The following is an 18,308-nucleotide window of genomic DNA, read 5'->3' as shown; positions in this document are numbered from 1 at the left end:
GAATCTCAGGTATGCACACACCACACAATGCTTTGTTGTTGCTGCACCCGTGGCCCTTTACGCGTGTCTTGTTGCTATTTTGCTTGCCTCGAGTCTTGCATTGATCTTGGGCCACAGCCTCGTAGTGCCACGCACGCACGTCCAAGCAGCTCGTCGCGCCCACCGCGGTTTGTTGTTTCCTTGAGTGTCTTGCTTGACGAACAGTGGCATCTCGCCATAACCACTATAACCAGCCACTAACTAGTTATAAGCGCCATAGCCCGCGCTGCACTTTCTTGACTGCCGCCTATCGGCCACCGCGACCGCTTCCTTCCGCCACCCACTTTGCCAATTTCCACCCCTGGCTAGATTTTGATCTCTGCTTACTTGTGCTTTGTTCTCCTGGCCCGCCCTTGGTCAGCACTTCTTTTCTTATCTCCATAGCAGCGAGTTGTTGCTTTTCTCGGCGTGTCCTCTTTACATATGAAGAGAACTCCCCGCACAAAGGCCAAGACGACCACCAGTGCCTCCAGCGCCTCCCATCGCCCCGAGAAGCCCACACGCTCCTCTGCCACGTCTCCCTCGACTCCAGCTTCTTCTACCACCACCATGGCTCAAGTACAGCGAGTCCGGTGGATCAAGACCACCGCTTTGATCCTGTTTGTTGTGTTGTTCTTCTACTGGCTGTCACCACAAGGCGCCGAGATTGCCAATGACCGAGGTGAGAAAGCGTCCATGTCGCCATTGGCCCGAATTCCGCCGTGTCTGGGCCCCGTCGTCTACGCTCATGCTAATAGTTCTGTTTGGTGATTTAGTTGTTGCGCCTGCCAAGCAGCCTGAGGCGGCCGCTCCCGTCACGCCCCCTGTCGCCCCCAAGCCTGCCGTCGAAGCACCGCCTAAGGCAGATGTCGAGGCCCCCAAGACTGATGTGGATGTGAAGAAGCCTGCCACTGACTCGTCCCTGTCTCCGGCCAAGCCCCAGGGCCAGACTCCCTCCGACTCAACCTACGGCACTGACAAGTGCACTGTCTCTAGCTCCAAGGACAAGCCCATTGTGCAATATGTCCTGATGATTGATGCTGGCAGTACTGGCTCGCGTATCCACGTCTACAAGTTCAACAACTGTGGCGACACACCTGAGCTCGAGGGCGAGGTCTTTGAGAAGGTGAAGCCCGGTTTGTCTGCCCTGGCGAAGGACCCTGTTGAGGCTGCCAAGAGTCTGGATCCTCTGATGAAGATTGCCATGGAAAAGGTGCCTGATGCGCTCAAGTCGTGCACTCCCGTTGCTGTCAAGGCTACTGCTGGTCTCCGTCTGACTGGAGCCAAGGCTGCCCAAGACGTCCTGGATGCCGTCCGCTCGCACCTTGAGACCACCTACCCTTTCCCCGTTGTGTCCAAGGCTGACAACGGTGTTGTGATCATGGACGGTTCTGATGAGGGTGTGTATGCCTGGATCACCACCAACTACCTCCTCGGCAAGATTGGCGGTCCCGAGAAGACACCTACTGCTGCTGTCTTTGACCTTGGCGGTGGCTCTACACAGATTGTCTTCGAGCCTTCTTTCCCCGAAGTCAACGGTACCCCTGAGAAGATGAGCGACGGTGATCACAAGTACGAGCTCAAGTTTGGCGGCAGCAACTTTACTTTGTACCAACACTCCCACTTGGGATACGGCCTCATGAGCGCCCGCAAGGCTCTGCAGGCCACTTTTGTCGAGGAGCTGTACGAAACCCACAAGTCTGACCCCAAGTTCGTCGACACTCCTCTTGTGCACCCGTGCATGCCCCCTGGTCTCGTTGAGGAGATCTCCGTGACACTCAGCGAAAACCACCCCTTGGGTGAAACTGTCAACTTCACCATGAAGGGCCCCACCACTCCGGCCCCGGCTCAGTGCCGCGCTCTGGCAGAGAAGATCCTCCACAAGGAAAAGTCGTGCGCCCTGACTCCTTGCTCGTTCAACGGCGTACACCAGCCGTCACTTGCCAAGACCTTTGCCACTCAAGATGTTTTCATCTTCTCATACTTTTACGAGCGCACCAAGCCGCTGGGCATGCCCGAGTCGTTTACGCTCAGTGAGATGCACGACCTGGCCGCCACTGTGTGCGGCGGTGAGGAAGCTTGGGCCAAATTCAAGTCCATCCCCGGCGCGCTCGACGAGCTCAAGAACGAGCCCATGTTCTGCACCGATCTCAACTTCATGCTGGCTCTGTTGCACACGGGCTACGAGATGCCGCTGGAGCGCGAGGTGCGTATTGCCCAGAAGATCAAGGGCAACGAGGTCGGTTGGTGCCTGGGCGCCAGTCTGCCGCTGCTATCGGGCGAGGGTTGGACATGCAAGGTCAAGGAGGTTTCTGCCTAGGCGATACCGCGTATTGTGTGATATTGTGTTGGCTTTTTCCTTTTCCGGTATCAAACGTATGCTTTTCAAGACTTGTTTTTTTTCTCTGTTGACTTTGTTCCTTGTATGTTAAAGTTTGCCCTGGCTTAAATGTGTGATGATTTTATTTGCGCTTTTAGGATACTCGTATTTGCTTGTTTTCTCAGCCACTGCAGAATTGCAAGATTTTAGACCATCTCAATCTCAAAAAAAAAACCTTCAAAAAAATACTCACTTCATCGCCCCTTACAACATGAAGATTAAAAAAAGTAGTTTATAGTCAGATTGACGGATAGTCCGTCAAAAAGGACGGTTGACAAGAACGAGATTCGAACTCGCGCGGATTGCTCCACTGCGAAGGTTTTCAGAAGAGATAAACCTGAACACAGCGCCTTAGACCGCTCGGCCATCTTGCCCGGGTATTTGTTGAAAAGAGAGAGACCATCGGAGATTATGACAGCAATTCCGAGACGGGGAGCCCCACAAAAATGATAAATACGGCCCGTCACACAGGGGCCGACACCATTTCAATCACATCTTCAATCACATCCTCCGGTCCGAAATCCTCCAGATATGCACCAACAGTTTTACTATCGCTTCCCCACTGCATGCTTCGTTCCTGCTCTGTGGCGGCCATGACGATGCGGTGCGGATAGACCTTGCGGGTGGCAAGCACCACGAGGGCTGGCGTGACGAAGTCGATGCGGTGCAGCGGCGCCAGACAGCAGCACAGCTTCTCGAGGTGCTTGGTTGCGGTCGGTGAGATGCCCGAGGCGACGGCACGATGCATGCGCAGGAAAGCGGCGATGTTGAGCTGGTATCGTAGGACTTCGGTGTCGGTCTTGACGTGTGTGCTGAGGCTACTGAGCGTTGATATGTCCTGGGGTGAACTTTTAGCAAGGGGGCATTACTAGGCAAAGGGCGGGGTGAGTAAGAGTGACGCACGAGTTCTGAAAAGGTTGCTTCGTCCAGGCACAGGTCGCTTGTGCTGCGCCTAACCACGCTGGCGGTGGATTTTACAGAGTCGGTGTCGTTGTGCAAAGCCTCGGCTTCCCCGTTGCCAAGATAGACAAAGCCATCCTCGGGATCATAGAAGTGGGCAATGAAGAACTGGTCATTTAAATGCGTAGTGAGCTCTTTGCTGTTTCTTTCTGCGACGAGCACAGGGATAAGCATAAACTGCTTTGGCGCAGTCTGTATCGTTCGTGTAAAGATGCGCTTTGTCCGGAGCAGCTCCAGCGCCTGGATTTGTACGACCTGCGGTGCCAGATTGAGGTCCTTGGCAATGATGACATTGGGTATCTGTAGAGTAGCTGCGGCCACCGTAGATGCGACTGGGACCATATTGCTGCTCCCCGGAGTAGACGGCACCGCAGCATGCCCAGGGGAAGATGACGCATTTGTGGAGCCAGGAACGGTGAGTCCAGACGCCGAGTTGGGATATCGCGCTGTCATGTAGCCGTCGTAGTCGAGTCGGGGCGAGAATGGAGGTGGGGAGCGTGGTGGTAGAGGCTGTGGTGACGGCAGCGGCGGCGGGCTGCGCAGGATAGACGTGGTGAAGCTTTCAACGGTAGTTTGGGGTGAGCATTGTATAACAGCACATGTCAGGCCAAAAGTTTTTGCGGAAATCTAGGACCAGCAAGGGGTTAGAAACTTAGATCACCGGAGAGCCTCCGAAACAATGAGGGCCTTACTAGTTGCAGCTCTGCTATCAGGTCATCCTGGACTGCGGCCGGCGTGCTGATTATGGGATTTTCGCGGGCTACGAGACTCAGAAGGAGAGCAAGCTCAGTGTCGCAGAGGCCATGGACCTTTGCGATGACGTCGTCGTCATTCGACATTGGATAGCACGCGATCGAGGGGGCAAGTGTTTAGCGGCCATCAAGACTGCATTGTGGCGGTCGTGTAACCAAGTTTAAATAGTTGTGTAGTTATCGGCAATAGGGTTTGCTGGTGGGCAATGACGATGTTGGCGGATTTAGTGGAGACAGTGTGGCTTAGTCATTGCATGTGAGTGATGAAGGAAAACAGACGGATATAACAGGCGAGGTTTGAAGATAGTTGGAACTACGCGATGTTGGGGCGCGAAAGGATGTGCCAGCTGTTCTGCAGATTGTAAGCGTATGCTGTATGCATGTATACATATATGCATGTAACTACATGAAGAGAATTATCGAGAGCTACATATTTGTGAAGCTCCTATTATGAGTGTTGTTGCTGCTGATCACAGGTCTACAAAGTCCCAAGCCAAACAACCAGCCACTCCCGATAAGCCTTATCTGCCCAATCGTGTAGCTTTCCAGGCTCTGTTGTCCAGGGCCATTATATACACTGGGGGAGGTCGCGGACGAGGCTTTGATAAAGCGCTGCACCAGCAGAAGCTTGTGCACCGGATGCGGCTTATTCAAGACATAGAAGTGCGTAGAAACAGACTTTGGATGCCTGAGATTATGAATGTACGTTTGGATGTACTAGTGCAGACGCCGACGTTGCTGCCGCATTCCGTATCACCAAAAGATTCGTGTGCATGCTAGCAAAAGACTGCTAAATCATCCAGGCTAAAGCCCTGAAGGGGGCATTAAGTGCGCCAGTTTCAGGGCGATCAGCGCAAACTGCCACTGAAACAAAGGCCTAGACCCGCCTGTAGCGGCCTAGTGCCAGCCCAGTGTTAGCACCTTGGCCACATTGGCTAGCCAAGCCACTGCTTCTCACCAGATCCCAGCCTTTCAACTCTCGCCTCTGCTCTTTTTACTGCTCAGGCTTATCTCTTCCCGCCCACGCCTTATTGCCATCTAACGCCGTGATTGCGATCTCGATATATTTTTTTTCACCTCCCATCTGCGCGGCAAAATACGACGCCGACATTTCCTGTGCATATTTGTTCCGCCCCTTTGACTTTCTGTTTCTCCGTTGTTGACCGGCTCCTCCCCCCCCTCGACGTAAAGATGTCAGCTGGAAAGAAAGGCCTCCTCAAGGTGCGCAAGTCCGGGCTCCCTCTGCCGGCGTCTCCATCGCCAGAGCTCTCTGCCCGACGAGACCTGTGCTCCTACTGCCCGAGGGACTATAGAGCTAACCGCGATTCTTTCCTCTCAGGTCATCATTCTGGGCGATAGCGGTGTCGGCAAAACGAGTCTGATGAACCAATATGTACGCAACGCTCCTCTTCCTTCCCCGTCCGCCGGCCGACCGATAGCGATTACTGGAGATGTCCCGAGAACCATCCCGTGGGCCCGACGCTGCACGGCATGTGCTTGTACTGTATTCTGACTGTGTCTTGTGCTGCTATAGGTCAACAAGAAGTTCAGCGCCAGCTACAAGGCCACCATTGGCGCCGACTTTCTGACCCGCGAGGTGCTTGTGGACGACCGCCAGGTCACCATGCAGGTGAGTAACGAGAACTTGGCAGCCCTGTTTCCTGTGGCCATGCGATGCCAAACCGAGGCATAACTAGACCAACTTGCTAACATACTTTGAAGCTTTGGGATACTGCAGGCCAGGAGCGCTTCCAGTCACTGGGCGTTGCCTTTTATCGCGGTGCCGACTGCTGCGTGCTGGTATATGACGTCAACAATCCTAAGAGTTTCGATGCGCTCGACAGCTGGCGCGACGAATTCCTGATCCAAGCTTCGCCTCGCGATCCCGATAACTTCCCCTTTGTGAGTCTACATGGCTGGCGCATAGGACTGGGCTTGTCCTTCACAACGGCATGGCTTACGTCGAAAACGATAATCCTACAGAGCCGCCTGTGCTAACCATCTGCTATCACATAGGTCGTTCTCGGCAACAAGATTGACGTGGAGGAGAGCAAGCGCGTAGTAAGTCGATGGACACCGCGAAAATGCCAACATGGCCCGACTAACCAGGCGCCCTCTAGATTTCAAACCGACGCGCTATGGCCTTTTGTCAGGCCAAGGGCGGTATCCCTTACTTTGAGACTTCAGCAAAGGAGGCCATCAACATTGAACAGGCCTTTGAGGGTAAGTAACTCCAGCTCCCAAAGACAACCGAGTTTTGAGACCGCAACAGTACTAACCATATATCTACCATCCCCGTAGTCATTGCCCGCAATGCCCTAGCCCAGGAAGAGTCTGAGGAGTTCAGCGGCGAGTTCCAAGACCCCATCAACATCCATATTGACAACGACCGTGACGGTTGCGCCTGCTAAGCTTTGCTATTCTTTGCTGCTGTTAGTGAAAGGGTGTACACAAGACGTATTTCGGGATGCGAAGGCGACGATGTACAAGGCGTTGATGACTTTTGGTTTTTATTGTTTTCTTTTTTTGGTTCTTTTCGATTATTTCATGTCCTTGCGGCTCACATTTTTTTGTTTTCCTGCTGTCCGCCGTCGCTTTCATTGCTTTCCGTCTTCATTTGTTTTGTGGGGGGGCAGTGATTCTTTTGTTTTCTTCTTGCTTTTCTCTCATGTATCCTTTCTTGGTTTCTCAGTCTCGTCTTCTGTTCTCTGCCGCCTTTACTGGCATTTCTTATATCATAAAGGTCACATCTGGTCTTCCTTTACATACCTGTGATAGTATAAACCCCCGGTCATGACCTGGCTCTTTGGATGGACAACTTGATCTTGTCAGGCCCAAGAGAATAGACTACAGTATAATTCATTATTGATACCAAGCAGCTTTTGAACAGCATTAGCAAAGACATGGATAGATTTGAGCAGATCTATTGGTTATGAGTAAGGGTCTTTATTACATAACTATTGGCTCATAAGTACGGAAGGGCAATCGATGGCTCCCTTTATGAGAAACTGTCATCACTTTTATACACTTTCAAGGTTCGGGATAAATGGCACTCCCCTCGCAATCTACAAACATCACAGCCCGCCACTCGTCATTCCCGTCTACGGCCTTCAGTCCCTGATACTGCCTCGTGATGCGAGGTCTAAGCAAGCAAGTGGTCTCAGCTTGACAACTCGGCAGATACTTATCCAATAATGGGAGGAAGTGGACGGTACCCCCATCAGGGCAGATTGTTTTGCATAATGACACTGAACGCTTTTTATTTTTCGAAAACAATTCACTGGATGTATCAGCTGCTTTGACTACGTCGCAGAGAATGCCATACCAAGGTTCCGATGGGTCGGGATTGTCGCTGGCGCTCCCGTGAGTTGTGTAACAGTGAGCATAACGCCAGGGTGAGGAGAGAGGGGAGAGAGAAGAGGGGATAGGAGAGGTTCAAAGCGGAACCTTGTAGGGATTGTTGAGGTCTCGCAACTTCTTGGAGTATTAATATGGGTTTAACATCAAGAGGCATGTCCGACCGGGGGCTGTCGTTGGCGCGGCTTGAAGCTAACTTGGCATTCCGTGATTCTATTTTTTAATCCCTGGCCTTTGGAGGCTTTCTTTGTGGGCATGAGAGTTCAGCGGCAGGGTTCCTAAACGTAAATCCGACTTGAGGGTAGGCTGAAGAAAATACAGTTCGTCAATGATCAAAATGTCTTTCTGTCAAGTTGGCAGAATGTAGTACTCAGTTTGACTTTTTTGTGTTACGTGCACTGGAGTTGAAGATCTTGTAGGGTTTTTTGGAGCATAAACTAGGGTTATATTGGGCACTTGTTCACATGTCTATATTACGGCGCATTATACGATGCCAAGAGCAGAGAACGCGCATACAGTCACTAAGAATCAGAATGATTCATCAATCAAGCTGCTGACGGGTGTCTCCCACGACAAGATGCAAGGAGAAGGGAGACAGCTCACTCACGGGTACGTATGCGTGTAAGAGCTGAAAACGGAAGCATCGCCAGGGTATGCTAGGGTTGTGTCGTTTTTCTCGGGATCTTCCTGCCGTCCTCCTCTTGGTTCTCTCTTCACCTGGCCTCATTAGCATTGCCGGGTTCCCCGTTTGCGGACATAGAGGCAAGCAATACGCAGAGACGCACGCGTGCACCTGGTCCGTGGCCCCTTCTTTTGTTCTTTTGCCGAATCCTTGCCGCAATGCGCTCTGGCCAATGGGTCTCTGGCTGGATCTGATACACCCTCTTGTTTCATACGCCTCACGCCCAGGCTGCTGGCTTGCTATGTGAAGTGAAGCTGTCTCGCAAGTGTCGTTCGCCGAGGGTCTTGTCTCTTCTTTTGTTTTTTTTTCTGGCCAACTCCTTGAACCGAATATCGCGATACCAGCGCCGCACATAAACGTACTGCGCGTCCAGCAACCCCGCCCTTGAGATACCAAGACACACATCACATCACAACATCACGTCACAAGTCGCCCCGCGCCCACACAAAACACAGCACGCAGCCGCTGTGGCGCCCGTTCTTTTACCAAGCGAGACTGGTCTCGTATCTGGTCTGCATCTGTCCTCTCTCGCCGTCCCTTCTCTCTCTCGGCTGCTCACACCTTGTATGGCCTCACCGCCCGTCAACCGCCAACCACAAAACCGCCCATCGACGAATGGCCCACCACGTACGACACGGAACCTATAGCACAGAATATAACTGCCCGCACCGCCCACCAGGTGCTCCTTTTGACCATCGCCGATCTGTCCATGGCAACTATCGCAATTCCCTGTTGATCCCTCTTTCTCTCTCGTTATCCTGGCGGTGTTGAGTTCTCGTATCCGCAGAGTTTTGCCTGTGCCGCATTGATACCCTTGTGCGCCTGCTTCTTGTCCTTTTCTGTGGTTTTTTTTTCTTTTTTTGAGGGGAGGTTTCTTACCACATCCAGCAAAACAGCAATCATGGCCGATGCCGATATCCAGCGCACTGGTCGCTTGACCGACTACGAAAGAACCCTTCGCACCAGATCGCCTTCTGTGCTGTCTGGCGGCTCGGAAATTAGCGCCCTTGCAGAGGCGGTAGGGCTGGGAGGCTTGGGTCGCCGGACCCTGGGAATCTCGCTTCTGATGGTGACTGTCATTCTGTGGACATGCTCGAACTTCATGGCCAGTGTATGTCGCAATATCTGGAGCGCAATACCAACTTGGCCCCCACGCTAACAGTTACCCTTTGATTCTCTAGTCTATCTTTTCCGATGCGACATACGACAAGCCGTTCTTTGTGGTATATGTCAACACCTCGATATTCGCACTCTATCTTGTGCCATCCTTTGTCAAGTTTGTTTACCAAAATGGGCTCTCAGGCCTTCGCGTAGAACTCCGCCATATCTGGGCCGAGTATCAAATGTCCAAGAGCTCCAGCTTGCGCTTCCACCAACACGACGACTCATCCAACCACAGCCTTCTCTCCAGCCACGGAGACGACGATGGCCGCGACAGTCTCGACCGCCTTCCCAACGAAGAAAACTCAATAAAGTCCGCGAAGGAGCAGAGTAATGCTCGCCTGTCCATGTTCGAGACCCTGCGACTTGCTGCCGAGTTTGCTCTCCTGTGGTTCTTTGCCAATTACTTTGCCTCGGCCTGCCTACAGTACACAAGCGTGGGTAGCGCGACGATCCTTTCGTCAACCAGCAGTGTATGGACGCTGGCCTTTTGCGCCTTGTTCCGTGTCGAGAGCTTCACTAGAAGAAAGCTTTTTGGCGTGCTGACATCGTTGGCCGGCGTCATCCTAGTGTCAACTGTTGATCTAACTGGGTCTCGCGACGAGGACCGTGGCAGCTTTCCGCACAAATCACAGTCGCAGATTGCTATTGGTGACGCCATGGCTTTTGCCAGCGCTATTGTCTATGGCATGTACGTCACGGTGATGAAGGGCCGTGTCGGAAACGAAGAGAGGGTCAACATGCCGCTGTTCTTTGGATTTGTAGGCATCCTGAACCTGCTGTTCCTCTGGCCCGGCTTCTTTATTCTGCACTGGACTGGCATCGAGACTGTGAGTAGACTGTTCCCTCATCTTAATTTCGTGGTACTAACTAGAACACTTGTTGACAGTTTGCACTTCCTCCTACCGGTCGGATCTGGACCATTGTCTTGGTAAGCTACCTGTTTTATGTCTTGATGTAGTTGTTTAAAAAAAACACCAATGTCTAACGCGACCATTTTCAACAAACAGATCAACTCGACCACGTCTTTTCTGAGCGATATTTCCTGGGCCTTTGCCATGCTTCTCACGACGCCACTTGTTGTCACCGTCGGCATCTCCCTGACGATCCCGCTTTCGCTGGTTGGCGAGATGTTCCAGTACCAGCAGTATGCACCGTGGGTGTACTGGGTCGGTGCTGCGGTTGTGTTCATGTCGTTCCTGTTCATCAACAATGAGAGTCACGACGACAGTGCAAAGGAGAGTGGCGAAGAGTTTATGCGATTGCAACCAGACTCGCGAGTTTAAAGAGACGACGCGCGGGTCACTAAGGGGGAAGGAAATGATTTGGGATTGCGGCGGCCGACACAGATTCCTCAGAGGAGAAGGAGCAGCCCGTGTAACAGGACTTGCACGACAGTGCGAGGAACATCAGATTAGCATAGCAAGAAATAAGCGCAATGGATTTGGCGTGTGCAAAGCATGCCGCGTACAATTCACATCTGTAGTTACGTCCATGTACATACACATATCGTGCTGTCCTCTAGAATCCCGTAGCTTCGCCTGCATCTCCAGCGCCACAGCCGCCGTGTGGCAACACACACCAGACATGCGGCGTCATGGCCAGCTCGCCCTTGCTGTTTAGTTGCATGCCTCACGACTGTCTTGAAGCCACCAATCCCGAGGCGTGCCGTCGATGGTCGCGGTAGTGATTACGGTATAACTGACGCCCCCGCTTTTATGTGGTGACGGTGCAAGTCGCCACCCGGCACTTTCGCTGAAGTTCGCTTGCGTGACGCCTTGAGAGGAGATTGTTTATGGTCTCTGTTGTTCATTGGACACGTGCTGAGTCTCTTCTCACTGATTATTTCATCTGGCCGTAACCCTCTCGCTCAAATTCTCACACTCTCATCCTCACACTCTCTCACATTCATACCCTTTCGCTACACATTACATCGCGTCTTTCACCATGGCATCACCAATTCTTCGCCAAGAGCCTGTTCGCCATGGCTCTCCCCAGCAGCCTTTGGCCTACAGCCCCAGCCAGGCCTCCAAAACGCTGCACGACATCGACGCCTCGACGCACATCTACCTGCGCAACCTCGCCAACCTCGCCAGCAGCCGCCTGCCCAAAGCCTTCCCGCCCTACGCCTCTGATCCCTCTCTCTTCGCCACCGGCCTGCTCTACTTCATGCCCATATTCTCTGCCGTGGTCAACGCCTGGCGCCAGCAGACCAGCGCTGGCGGCCAGGACATTGGCCCGACCGACGTGTCTGCGCCCTATGCCGCTGCGGCTGCTGCGAACCCGCTGATTACGCTTCTCGCAGCACACGAGCGCGACATGCGAACTGACATCTCTGATCTCTGTGGCTGGGACACCGACGATCTTGATCGCGAACTAGCCGCAATGACCGCTGAAAACACCTTCATGTCCGACATCGTAGCCCACATTACCCGCACCTGTAGTACCGACCCCAATGCACTGCTGGGCTACTGCTACACACTCCTCGAGGCCATTCGCCTGTCGTCAGACCAAATGCGCCCCAAAGTGCGTCCCGCCGCACCACACGGCTCCACTAGCGCCGCAGCCGCAGCCGCAGCCGCAGCCGCAGCCGCCAGTCCTCCAGCCTCTGGCAGCTTGACGCCTGCGACCGCAACAACTACTCTGCCGCCGCCCGAATTCTGGAAAAAGCACTGCAGCACGCTGCGGCCCGTGGCGCCGAATCTACGCAGTCGGCGCACGGGCCACTCACGCGCACAGCCCATGTTCGCCGCCGGCATCACAGCCGAGCAGAGCACGGCGCGCCAGGCGCAGGTGGCTGCTGCACTGCAGACGGCCGACGGATTGCTGGACGGCACGCAGATCGCGGTTGTCGCCGAGGAGGCGCGCTTCCTTGCGCAGTCGCTCGTCGAGGTCGTCCAGGAGCTCGATGTGCTGGCCCGGGGCTTGCGCGCGGGCTGTCGCGGGGACACGGGGACACCGGTGGGGGCGGCTGAGGCGCGGGAGCAGGCGAGCGGTGGTGGCGCCGGGATGCAGGGGGCGAAGCGCAAGACTCACCCGCGGCGCGCGGCCAGGGATAGCGTGCAGTTGAATCGCGAGCGTAAGTGGTGCGTGGCGGGCTTGGATGAGCTGGGCTTGCGCACAATGTATGATTTGCAGGCAGATGAGGGGCTGGAAGATGGCGAGCGTGCAGTCCCGCGATTGGATGCGTGCCATGTAGCAGATGAGGGCGATGACCCGCAGGCGTTGACGCCAGAAGGTCTGCAGATGGTTGATAGGGGCGGGTGCGGGTCTGAAAGGAGGGAGAGGAAGATCAAGTTTGATAATGTGATGCCGCACAGAGACTCGGAATAAAGGGGGACTGGGTTAGAGCCCTAGAATCCATAATTACGAACTACAAGCGCGGAGATGGGAACAGTTAAGCATGAATTAATAACTACTTTGATACAACTCTGGAACAAATACCTTACCTAGATATCTCACATTCAAGCATGCATACTGTGATCTGACCTTTGCCGTACTTCTACCTCACCGCCTCGATTCCCTGAACTCCATCAAACTTGTTGCTTGGCCATCATCCTCCGAGTCAAACGCAGACAGATGACGCGGTACATCCGCCCAGCCATGCATAAACCGAACCGGCGCATCAGCGCGCTCCGCACGCAGCTGAGCGGCTAGCCTATCGTCGTGTCTCCAAAAACGAACGCGCGACTCGTCATCCACCGTGACTAGCGACCCGTCCGCCTGCCACGCCACCGACGTCGTCTCCGTCGTGGCGCGGTTGTCGTTGCCGCTGCGCAGCACAACGCCGTTCATGACGCACGGCAAGCGCCGCGTGTTGTTGGTAGCCTGGGACTCGGCGTCGGCAGAGGAGGTGGGCAAGAACCTTATGCGCGCCTCGGTGCACTGATGCTGGGCCCGGTGTGTCTTTTCCTCAACGTTGAAGACGATGGGGTGTATGGCGCTGTTGCCTACAGCGAGCATATCGCCGGTGCCGGTCACGGATACAGATTGGATGGAGCTCTTTATCCAGAAACTGTCAATATGCAGGCTTTCGTGGCGTAAACTGTACAGTGGCCCAAGACCAACGTGATCTTGGCCCTTGTGGGGCAGCCTTGATTTATGGAGGGGCTCCAGTTCTAGGGCCTGGCCGAGGATGAGGTGCGGCAAAGAGTATGCGTAGATACTGTTGTTGCGACAGGTAGAGTAGACACGGGTGCCGTCTGAGCCGAGAGACAGCGATGTTACGCCAAAGTTGCGAGTGTAGTGCGGGTCACCGGTGGGCAGTTGGGTATGCGCGAGCGGTGCCGCCTGATTCCGTGGGATATATCGCGAGTCCCAAAGGCTAATAGAGGCATCCCCCTCGCCCGCAGAGATAAACAAGTGGTCCCGGTTAGGGAGCCATTGGACGGCAGTGATGGACGAATGAGAGGCTGTGGTTTGCTGTCCCTTGGGAGCTGTGTTGGCCCGGCAAATGGTGTAAATGGACTTGGCATGTTGCACCTGGGCGCTGGGGAAGAAGGCTCTGGATAGGCGTGGGTTCATGAAGGTGACCTCTGCATCGTCCATCGCATTGGTAGGCTGCTTATGGCGGATATCAAAGATGCTCATGATGCCTCCCCGAGAAGACGTCAGGACAACATGCGGGTCGCTAGGCCGGAATTTGATGTCGCGGAGGGCCGCTTCGTTGGGGCCGAGGTTGATGACTGTCTGCCCCGTTTCAAAGTCGATCACGCGTGCAGTCCGGTCACTGGATGCTGTTGCTATGTGAGCGTCCCGCAAATCAATGGCGGTGATGGCGTTTTCATGGGCGCGCCAGAATCGATCCACGTAAGGGCCTTCCTCTGGCGAGCGCCGAAAGACCTGAACCGTTCCGCTAGAGTCTCCAATTAAAGTCAGGTGCGTCGATTGTTTGTCTATGCCTTTGTTAGTGTACATCTAGTAGTGCTTTAGTAGATGCTGTTCCTTACCGACACCGGTCGTCATACTAAACGGAACAACAGTCTCTTGCGCAGGAGTCAGATCGTGGAGACTCCATACATTTGCTGCTGTTGAGCACAGAGACGTCAGGAAGGTTGATTGATAAGGCAGAGCCCGAGCCAAGACAGACGCCCGGCCTAGCCGCGGGCTGTTCCCAAACTCTCGGTGCAGCATACGACCGCGGAACGACATGTTTTCGAAGCGCTTGATAAGAGGGGCTGGAGTTGTGCGCTCAGTTACAGGCCTTGACTTGCTGGACGCCGCATAAGAATCCAGCTCGAGATCTTCTACATCGTCGTCTTCGATGGCTTCCAGAACAGACGGTTGCCGGAAGCGTCGCATACACGGCGATGACATGGTGGGCAGCCAGTCCATATCCGAGCTCGGCTCAATGCCGACACTTGCATCTCGCTCCGTGCGTGTTGCAGATTGGGGGTGGGGCGGCAGCTCCGGCTCCGCATCCTGATCCGCCGCAACCGCAGCCTGTTTCCCAGCCGCCCGGTCTACCGTAGTCGGAAATAATCGCCGCTTCGTAGATCTGTTGTTCAAAGGGTCTTCGTCCACAGCATCGAGCGCACTCCGCTTCCGGCCGCTTTCTGCATTGGAGTTTCCGAGTGACGAACGCGGCGTGAAGAAGCGGGCAAATCGTTTGGGCGTGACGGAGGCATTCTTCTTTGGCCGCGTGCTGCCTGAACGCGGCGGAGAAATCGGCGTAGATGCTTCTCCGTGCTTGTCACTCGGGCGAGCGGGAGAGCTCAAATTGATGGCGGGCCGAGTGGGACGCGGCCGTGGTTGTGAGCGGGAAGACATGATTCGGTGGCTAAGACGTAGATGGAAGTGGTAGCATGAGAAAATATAAAATATCGTGCAATTCTCATCCAAACAAAAAAAAAGAGCGCTGCCGTTGGGCTAAATGATGCTGGCCGGGCGCTCTGCAAAATGCTCATTCCACAATCAAAACAATGCCGGCACCGAATCTTCCAAAACTCCGTTGCCAGGGCATGCCACTCAACGCGTGAGGCGACGCGTCAGCCAATCACAGGCGGGCTTCCCACGATTGAGGATTGAGGAGCCGTCTGCACCACCAGCCAATCACAGACGAGTGTCAGCATACTTACGGCCGGAATAATTCCTTATCGATAATGTTTTTCTCTGTCTAACACTCCGAAAATTTTGTGAACTTTTCGCATCGACGTTTGGCGACCGCAGCGAAAAAGGGCGATCGTGGGGTTGTTGAAGTCTGCGCTTTTAGACGTGACTCTTTTTGCGCACTACACTGGCCGTCATTTTTCTTTTTACTTACCTCTCGACGACGTCTTTCTCGCTGATATCCAACACACTCCTCCAGCGCCATGGCGATCCAGAAGAAGCACGGCAAAGGCCGTCTGGATAAGTGGTACAAGCTCGCCAAAGAAAAGGGCTACAGAGCTCGTGCTGCCTTCAAGCTGATCCAGCTGAACAAGAAATATGGCTTCCTCGAGAAGAGCAGAGTCCTGCTGGATCTTTGCGCTGCTCCTGGTGTACGTGTTTTCTCTCTATTGCATGCGTGTGTGGCAGGCTACCTAGTTTGCGATTGCTAACCCGAAACTCTCAGTCATGGTGTCAAGTTGCCGCCGAGGCCATGCCCGTAAACTCCATCATCATCGGTGTCGATCTGGCTCCCATCAAGCCCATCCCGCACGTTATATCCTTCCAGGGCGATATCACGACCGAGCAGACCCGCGCAACCATCCGCACCCACCTCAAAACCTGGAAGGCCGACACCGTTCTTCACGATGGTGCGCCCAACGTCGGTACTGCCTGGAACCAGGATTCGTTCAACCAAGCCGAGCTGGCCCTGCAAGCCATGAAGCTGGCGACCGACTTCCTTGTTGAGGGCGGTACCTTTGTCACCAAGGTTTTCCGCTCCAAGGACTACAACTCGCTCATGTGGGTCTTCAACCAGCTCTTCACCAAGGTCGAGGCCACCAAGCCCCCGTCTTCGCGTAACGTTTCCGCCGAGATCTTCGTCGTTTGCCGTGGCTACAAGGCCCCCAAGGTCGTCGACCCCCGTTTCCTCGACCCCCGCTCTGTCTTCGAGGAACTGGCCGCTCCGACGCCCAACAATGAGGCCAAGGTGTACAAGCCCGAACTGAAAAAGCGCAAGCGTGATGGTTACGAGGAGGGTGATTGGACGCAATACAAGGTCATCTCTGCCTCCGAGTTCATCAACACGGTCGATCCCATTGAAATTCTCGGTAGCACCAACAAGCTTAGCTTTGACCAGCCGGCTGGCGGTGATGATGCATTGACCGCCCTGAGCAAACTTCCCGAGACAAACGATGATATCCGCAGACTCTGCGCTGATCTCAAGGTTCTCGGCCGCAAGGAGTTCAAGCAGCTGCTCAAGTGGCGTCTGCGTGCCCGTGAGCTGTTTGGTCTGGCTGTTGTCAAGAAGGCCACCATCCAGGAGGTTACCGAGGGCGAAGTTGCCGAGGTGGCGCCCATGGATGATGAGCTCCGCATTGAGCAGGAGCTCCAGGCCCTCAAGGACAAGGAGAGCAACAAGCGCAAAAAGGAGCGCCGCAAGGAGAACGAGAAGAAACAAAAGGAGATTGTGCGCCTGCAACTGCACATGACTGCGCCCATGGACATTGGTGCCGAGCAAGAGGGTCCCCGAGGCGAGGGCTCCATGTTTGCCCTGCGCACTGTGGCCAAGAAGGACGGTGCCCTGGCCCACCTCAGCAAGGGTCGCATGCAAGTCGTCAAGGAGTCCAAGCAGCCGGATCACATCAACATGGGCGATGATTCTGACGACAGCGATCCCGAAGAGGACCGTCTGGAGAGAGAGCTTGACAACATGTATGAAAGCTACAAGGACCGCAAGGCCGATGCCGACACCAAGTACCGCGCAAAACGGGCTCGCGAGGAACATAAGGACGGCGAGTGGGAGGGCTGCTCTGCTGACGAGGGGTCTGGTGATAATTCCGATTTCGAAGAGGAACAAAACAGCGAAGACTCCGACAGTGACGATGACGACGACGCCAAGACACCCAACACCCTGCTGACCGACCTGGACAACGAAACCCCTGGCCCCGACGGCAGCGGTCTTTCCAAAAGAGCACTCAACTTCTTTAGCCAAGACGTCTTCCAGGGCATGGACATATTAGATGATGCTGATATGGAGATGGTCGACGCCACAGCACCTGTCGACAAGAAGGAGGCCAAGAAGGAGAAGAAGGCAAAGAAGGAGGAGGAGAAGAAGAAGAAGGAGCAGACCAAGACCGACACAAAGGCTGATAAAAAGGCCGATAAGAAGAAGGCTGCTGCCGCTGCCGCCGAAGAGTCTGACAGCAGTGACGATGATGATGGCATTGAGGTGGTCAAGAAGGCCGAGGATTGGGAGGAAGAGAAGCGCCGCCCCGACGGACGCCTTGATATCGACATCATCACGGCCGAAGCCATGACCTTGGCCCACCAGCTCGCCACAGGCCAAAAGTCCAAGCACGATCTCCTGGACGAGGGCTTCAACAAGCACGCGTTCCGCGACCGCGACGGTCTCCCCGAGTGGTTCATGGAGGATGAGGGCAAGCACGACAAGCCGCTGAAGCCCATCACCAAGGCAGCTGCGGCGGCCATCAAGGAGAAGATGCGTGCGCTCAACGCCCGGCCCATCAAAAAGGTGCGCGAGGCCAAGGCGCGCAAAAAGTACAAGGAGGCGCAGCGCCTGGAGAAGCTGCGCAAGAAGTCGGACATGCTGGCCAACGACGAGAACTTGACCGAGAGCGAAAAGGCCACGACCATTTCCAAGATGATGGCCAAGGCGGCCAAGAAGAAGCCGCGCGCGCCGCTCAGGGTCGTGGTGGCCAAGGGCACAAACAGAGGTGTCAAGGGCAGACCGACGGGTGTCAAGAAGGGCCGTTACCGCATGGTGGATCCCCGCATGAAGAAGGAGCTGCGGGCCATGAAGCGGATATCAAAGAAGAAGAAGTAGAGTGCGGGTTTGTTTTGTTGTGTGAGCGTTCACTATTTCGCGGCGTTGGTTATCATGAGTTCGTTA

The 18,308-nt window shown here is 54.5% G+C and overlaps 7 protein-coding genes across 7 annotated transcripts; 5 read left to right on the top strand and 2 right to left on the bottom strand.

Annotated features, from left to right (window-relative positions):
• Positions 1 to 462: 462 nt before the first annotated feature.
• Positions 463 to 2,338, top strand: BROUX77_001352 (uncharacterized protein; the record flags this gene model as incomplete). The annotated part of the gene is made up of 2 exons (XM_073745772.1): positions 463 to 700; positions 795 to 2,338. The coding sequence occupies 2 exons, from the start codon at positions 463 to 465 to the stop codon at positions 2,336 to 2,338; spliced, it is 1,782 nt and encodes a 593-aa protein (XP_073609587.1).
• Positions 2,339 to 2,861: 523 nt separating this feature from the next.
• On the bottom strand, positions 2,862 to 4,197 carry BROUX77_001351 (uncharacterized protein; the record flags this gene model as incomplete). Its single annotated transcript, XM_073745771.1, has 3 exons — positions 2,862 to 3,236; positions 3,302 to 3,985; positions 4,051 to 4,197. 3 exons carry the CDS (start codon positions 4,195 to 4,197, stop codon positions 2,862 to 2,864), a joined length of 1,206 nt encoding a protein of 401 aa, XP_073609586.1.
• Positions 4,198 to 5,301: 1,104 nt separating this feature from the next.
• BROUX77_001350 (uncharacterized protein) lies at positions 5,302 to 6,521 on the top strand (the record flags this gene model as incomplete). The annotated part of the gene is made up of 7 exons (XM_073745770.1): positions 5,302 to 5,331; positions 5,450 to 5,503; positions 5,645 to 5,740; positions 5,833 to 6,012; positions 6,127 to 6,171; positions 6,231 to 6,333; positions 6,412 to 6,521. 7 exons carry the CDS (start codon positions 5,302 to 5,304, stop codon positions 6,519 to 6,521), a joined length of 618 nt encoding a protein of 205 aa, XP_073609585.1.
• A 2,529-nt stretch (positions 6,522 to 9,050) lies between these two features.
• Positions 9,051 to 10,596, top strand: BROUX77_001349 (uncharacterized protein; the record flags this gene model as incomplete). The annotated part of the gene is made up of 4 exons (XM_073745768.1): positions 9,051 to 9,260; positions 9,331 to 10,140; positions 10,200 to 10,241; positions 10,321 to 10,596. The coding sequence occupies 4 exons, from the start codon at positions 9,051 to 9,053 to the stop codon at positions 10,594 to 10,596; spliced, it is 1,338 nt and encodes a 445-aa protein (XP_073609584.1).
• Positions 10,597 to 11,257: 661 nt separating this feature from the next.
• BROUX77_001348 (uncharacterized protein) lies at positions 11,258 to 12,643 on the top strand (the record flags this gene model as incomplete). The annotated part of the gene is made up of 1 exon (XM_073745767.1): positions 11,258 to 12,643. One exon carries the CDS (start codon positions 11,258 to 11,260, stop codon positions 12,641 to 12,643), a length of 1,386 nt encoding a protein of 461 aa, XP_073609583.1.
• Positions 12,644 to 12,817: 174 nt separating this feature from the next.
• Positions 12,818 to 15,079, bottom strand: BROUX77_001347 (uncharacterized protein; the record flags this gene model as incomplete). The annotated part of the gene is made up of 2 exons (XM_073745766.1): positions 12,818 to 14,205; positions 14,260 to 15,079. The coding sequence occupies 2 exons, from the start codon at positions 15,077 to 15,079 to the stop codon at positions 12,818 to 12,820; spliced, it is 2,208 nt and encodes a 735-aa protein (XP_073609582.1).
• Positions 15,080 to 15,621: 542 nt separating this feature from the next.
• On the top strand, positions 15,622 to 18,242 carry BROUX77_001346 (uncharacterized protein; the record flags this gene model as incomplete). The annotated part of the gene is made up of 2 exons (XM_073745765.1): positions 15,622 to 15,789; positions 15,864 to 18,242. 2 exons carry the CDS (start codon positions 15,622 to 15,624, stop codon positions 18,240 to 18,242), a joined length of 2,547 nt encoding a protein of 848 aa, XP_073609581.1.
• Positions 18,243 to 18,308: the final 66 nt, after the last annotated feature.

Source organism: Berkeleyomyces rouxiae, assembly GCF_048999995.1.
Source record: "Berkeleyomyces rouxiae strain 22BRR77 chromosome Unknown BrBRR77_ptg000001l, whole genome shotgun sequence".
Taxonomy (NCBI): domain Eukaryota; kingdom Fungi; phylum Ascomycota; class Sordariomycetes; order Microascales; family Ceratocystidaceae; genus Berkeleyomyces; species Berkeleyomyces rouxiae.
Note: the sequence above shows the minus strand (reverse complement) of the source record. Positions and strands in the feature narration are given on the sequence as shown.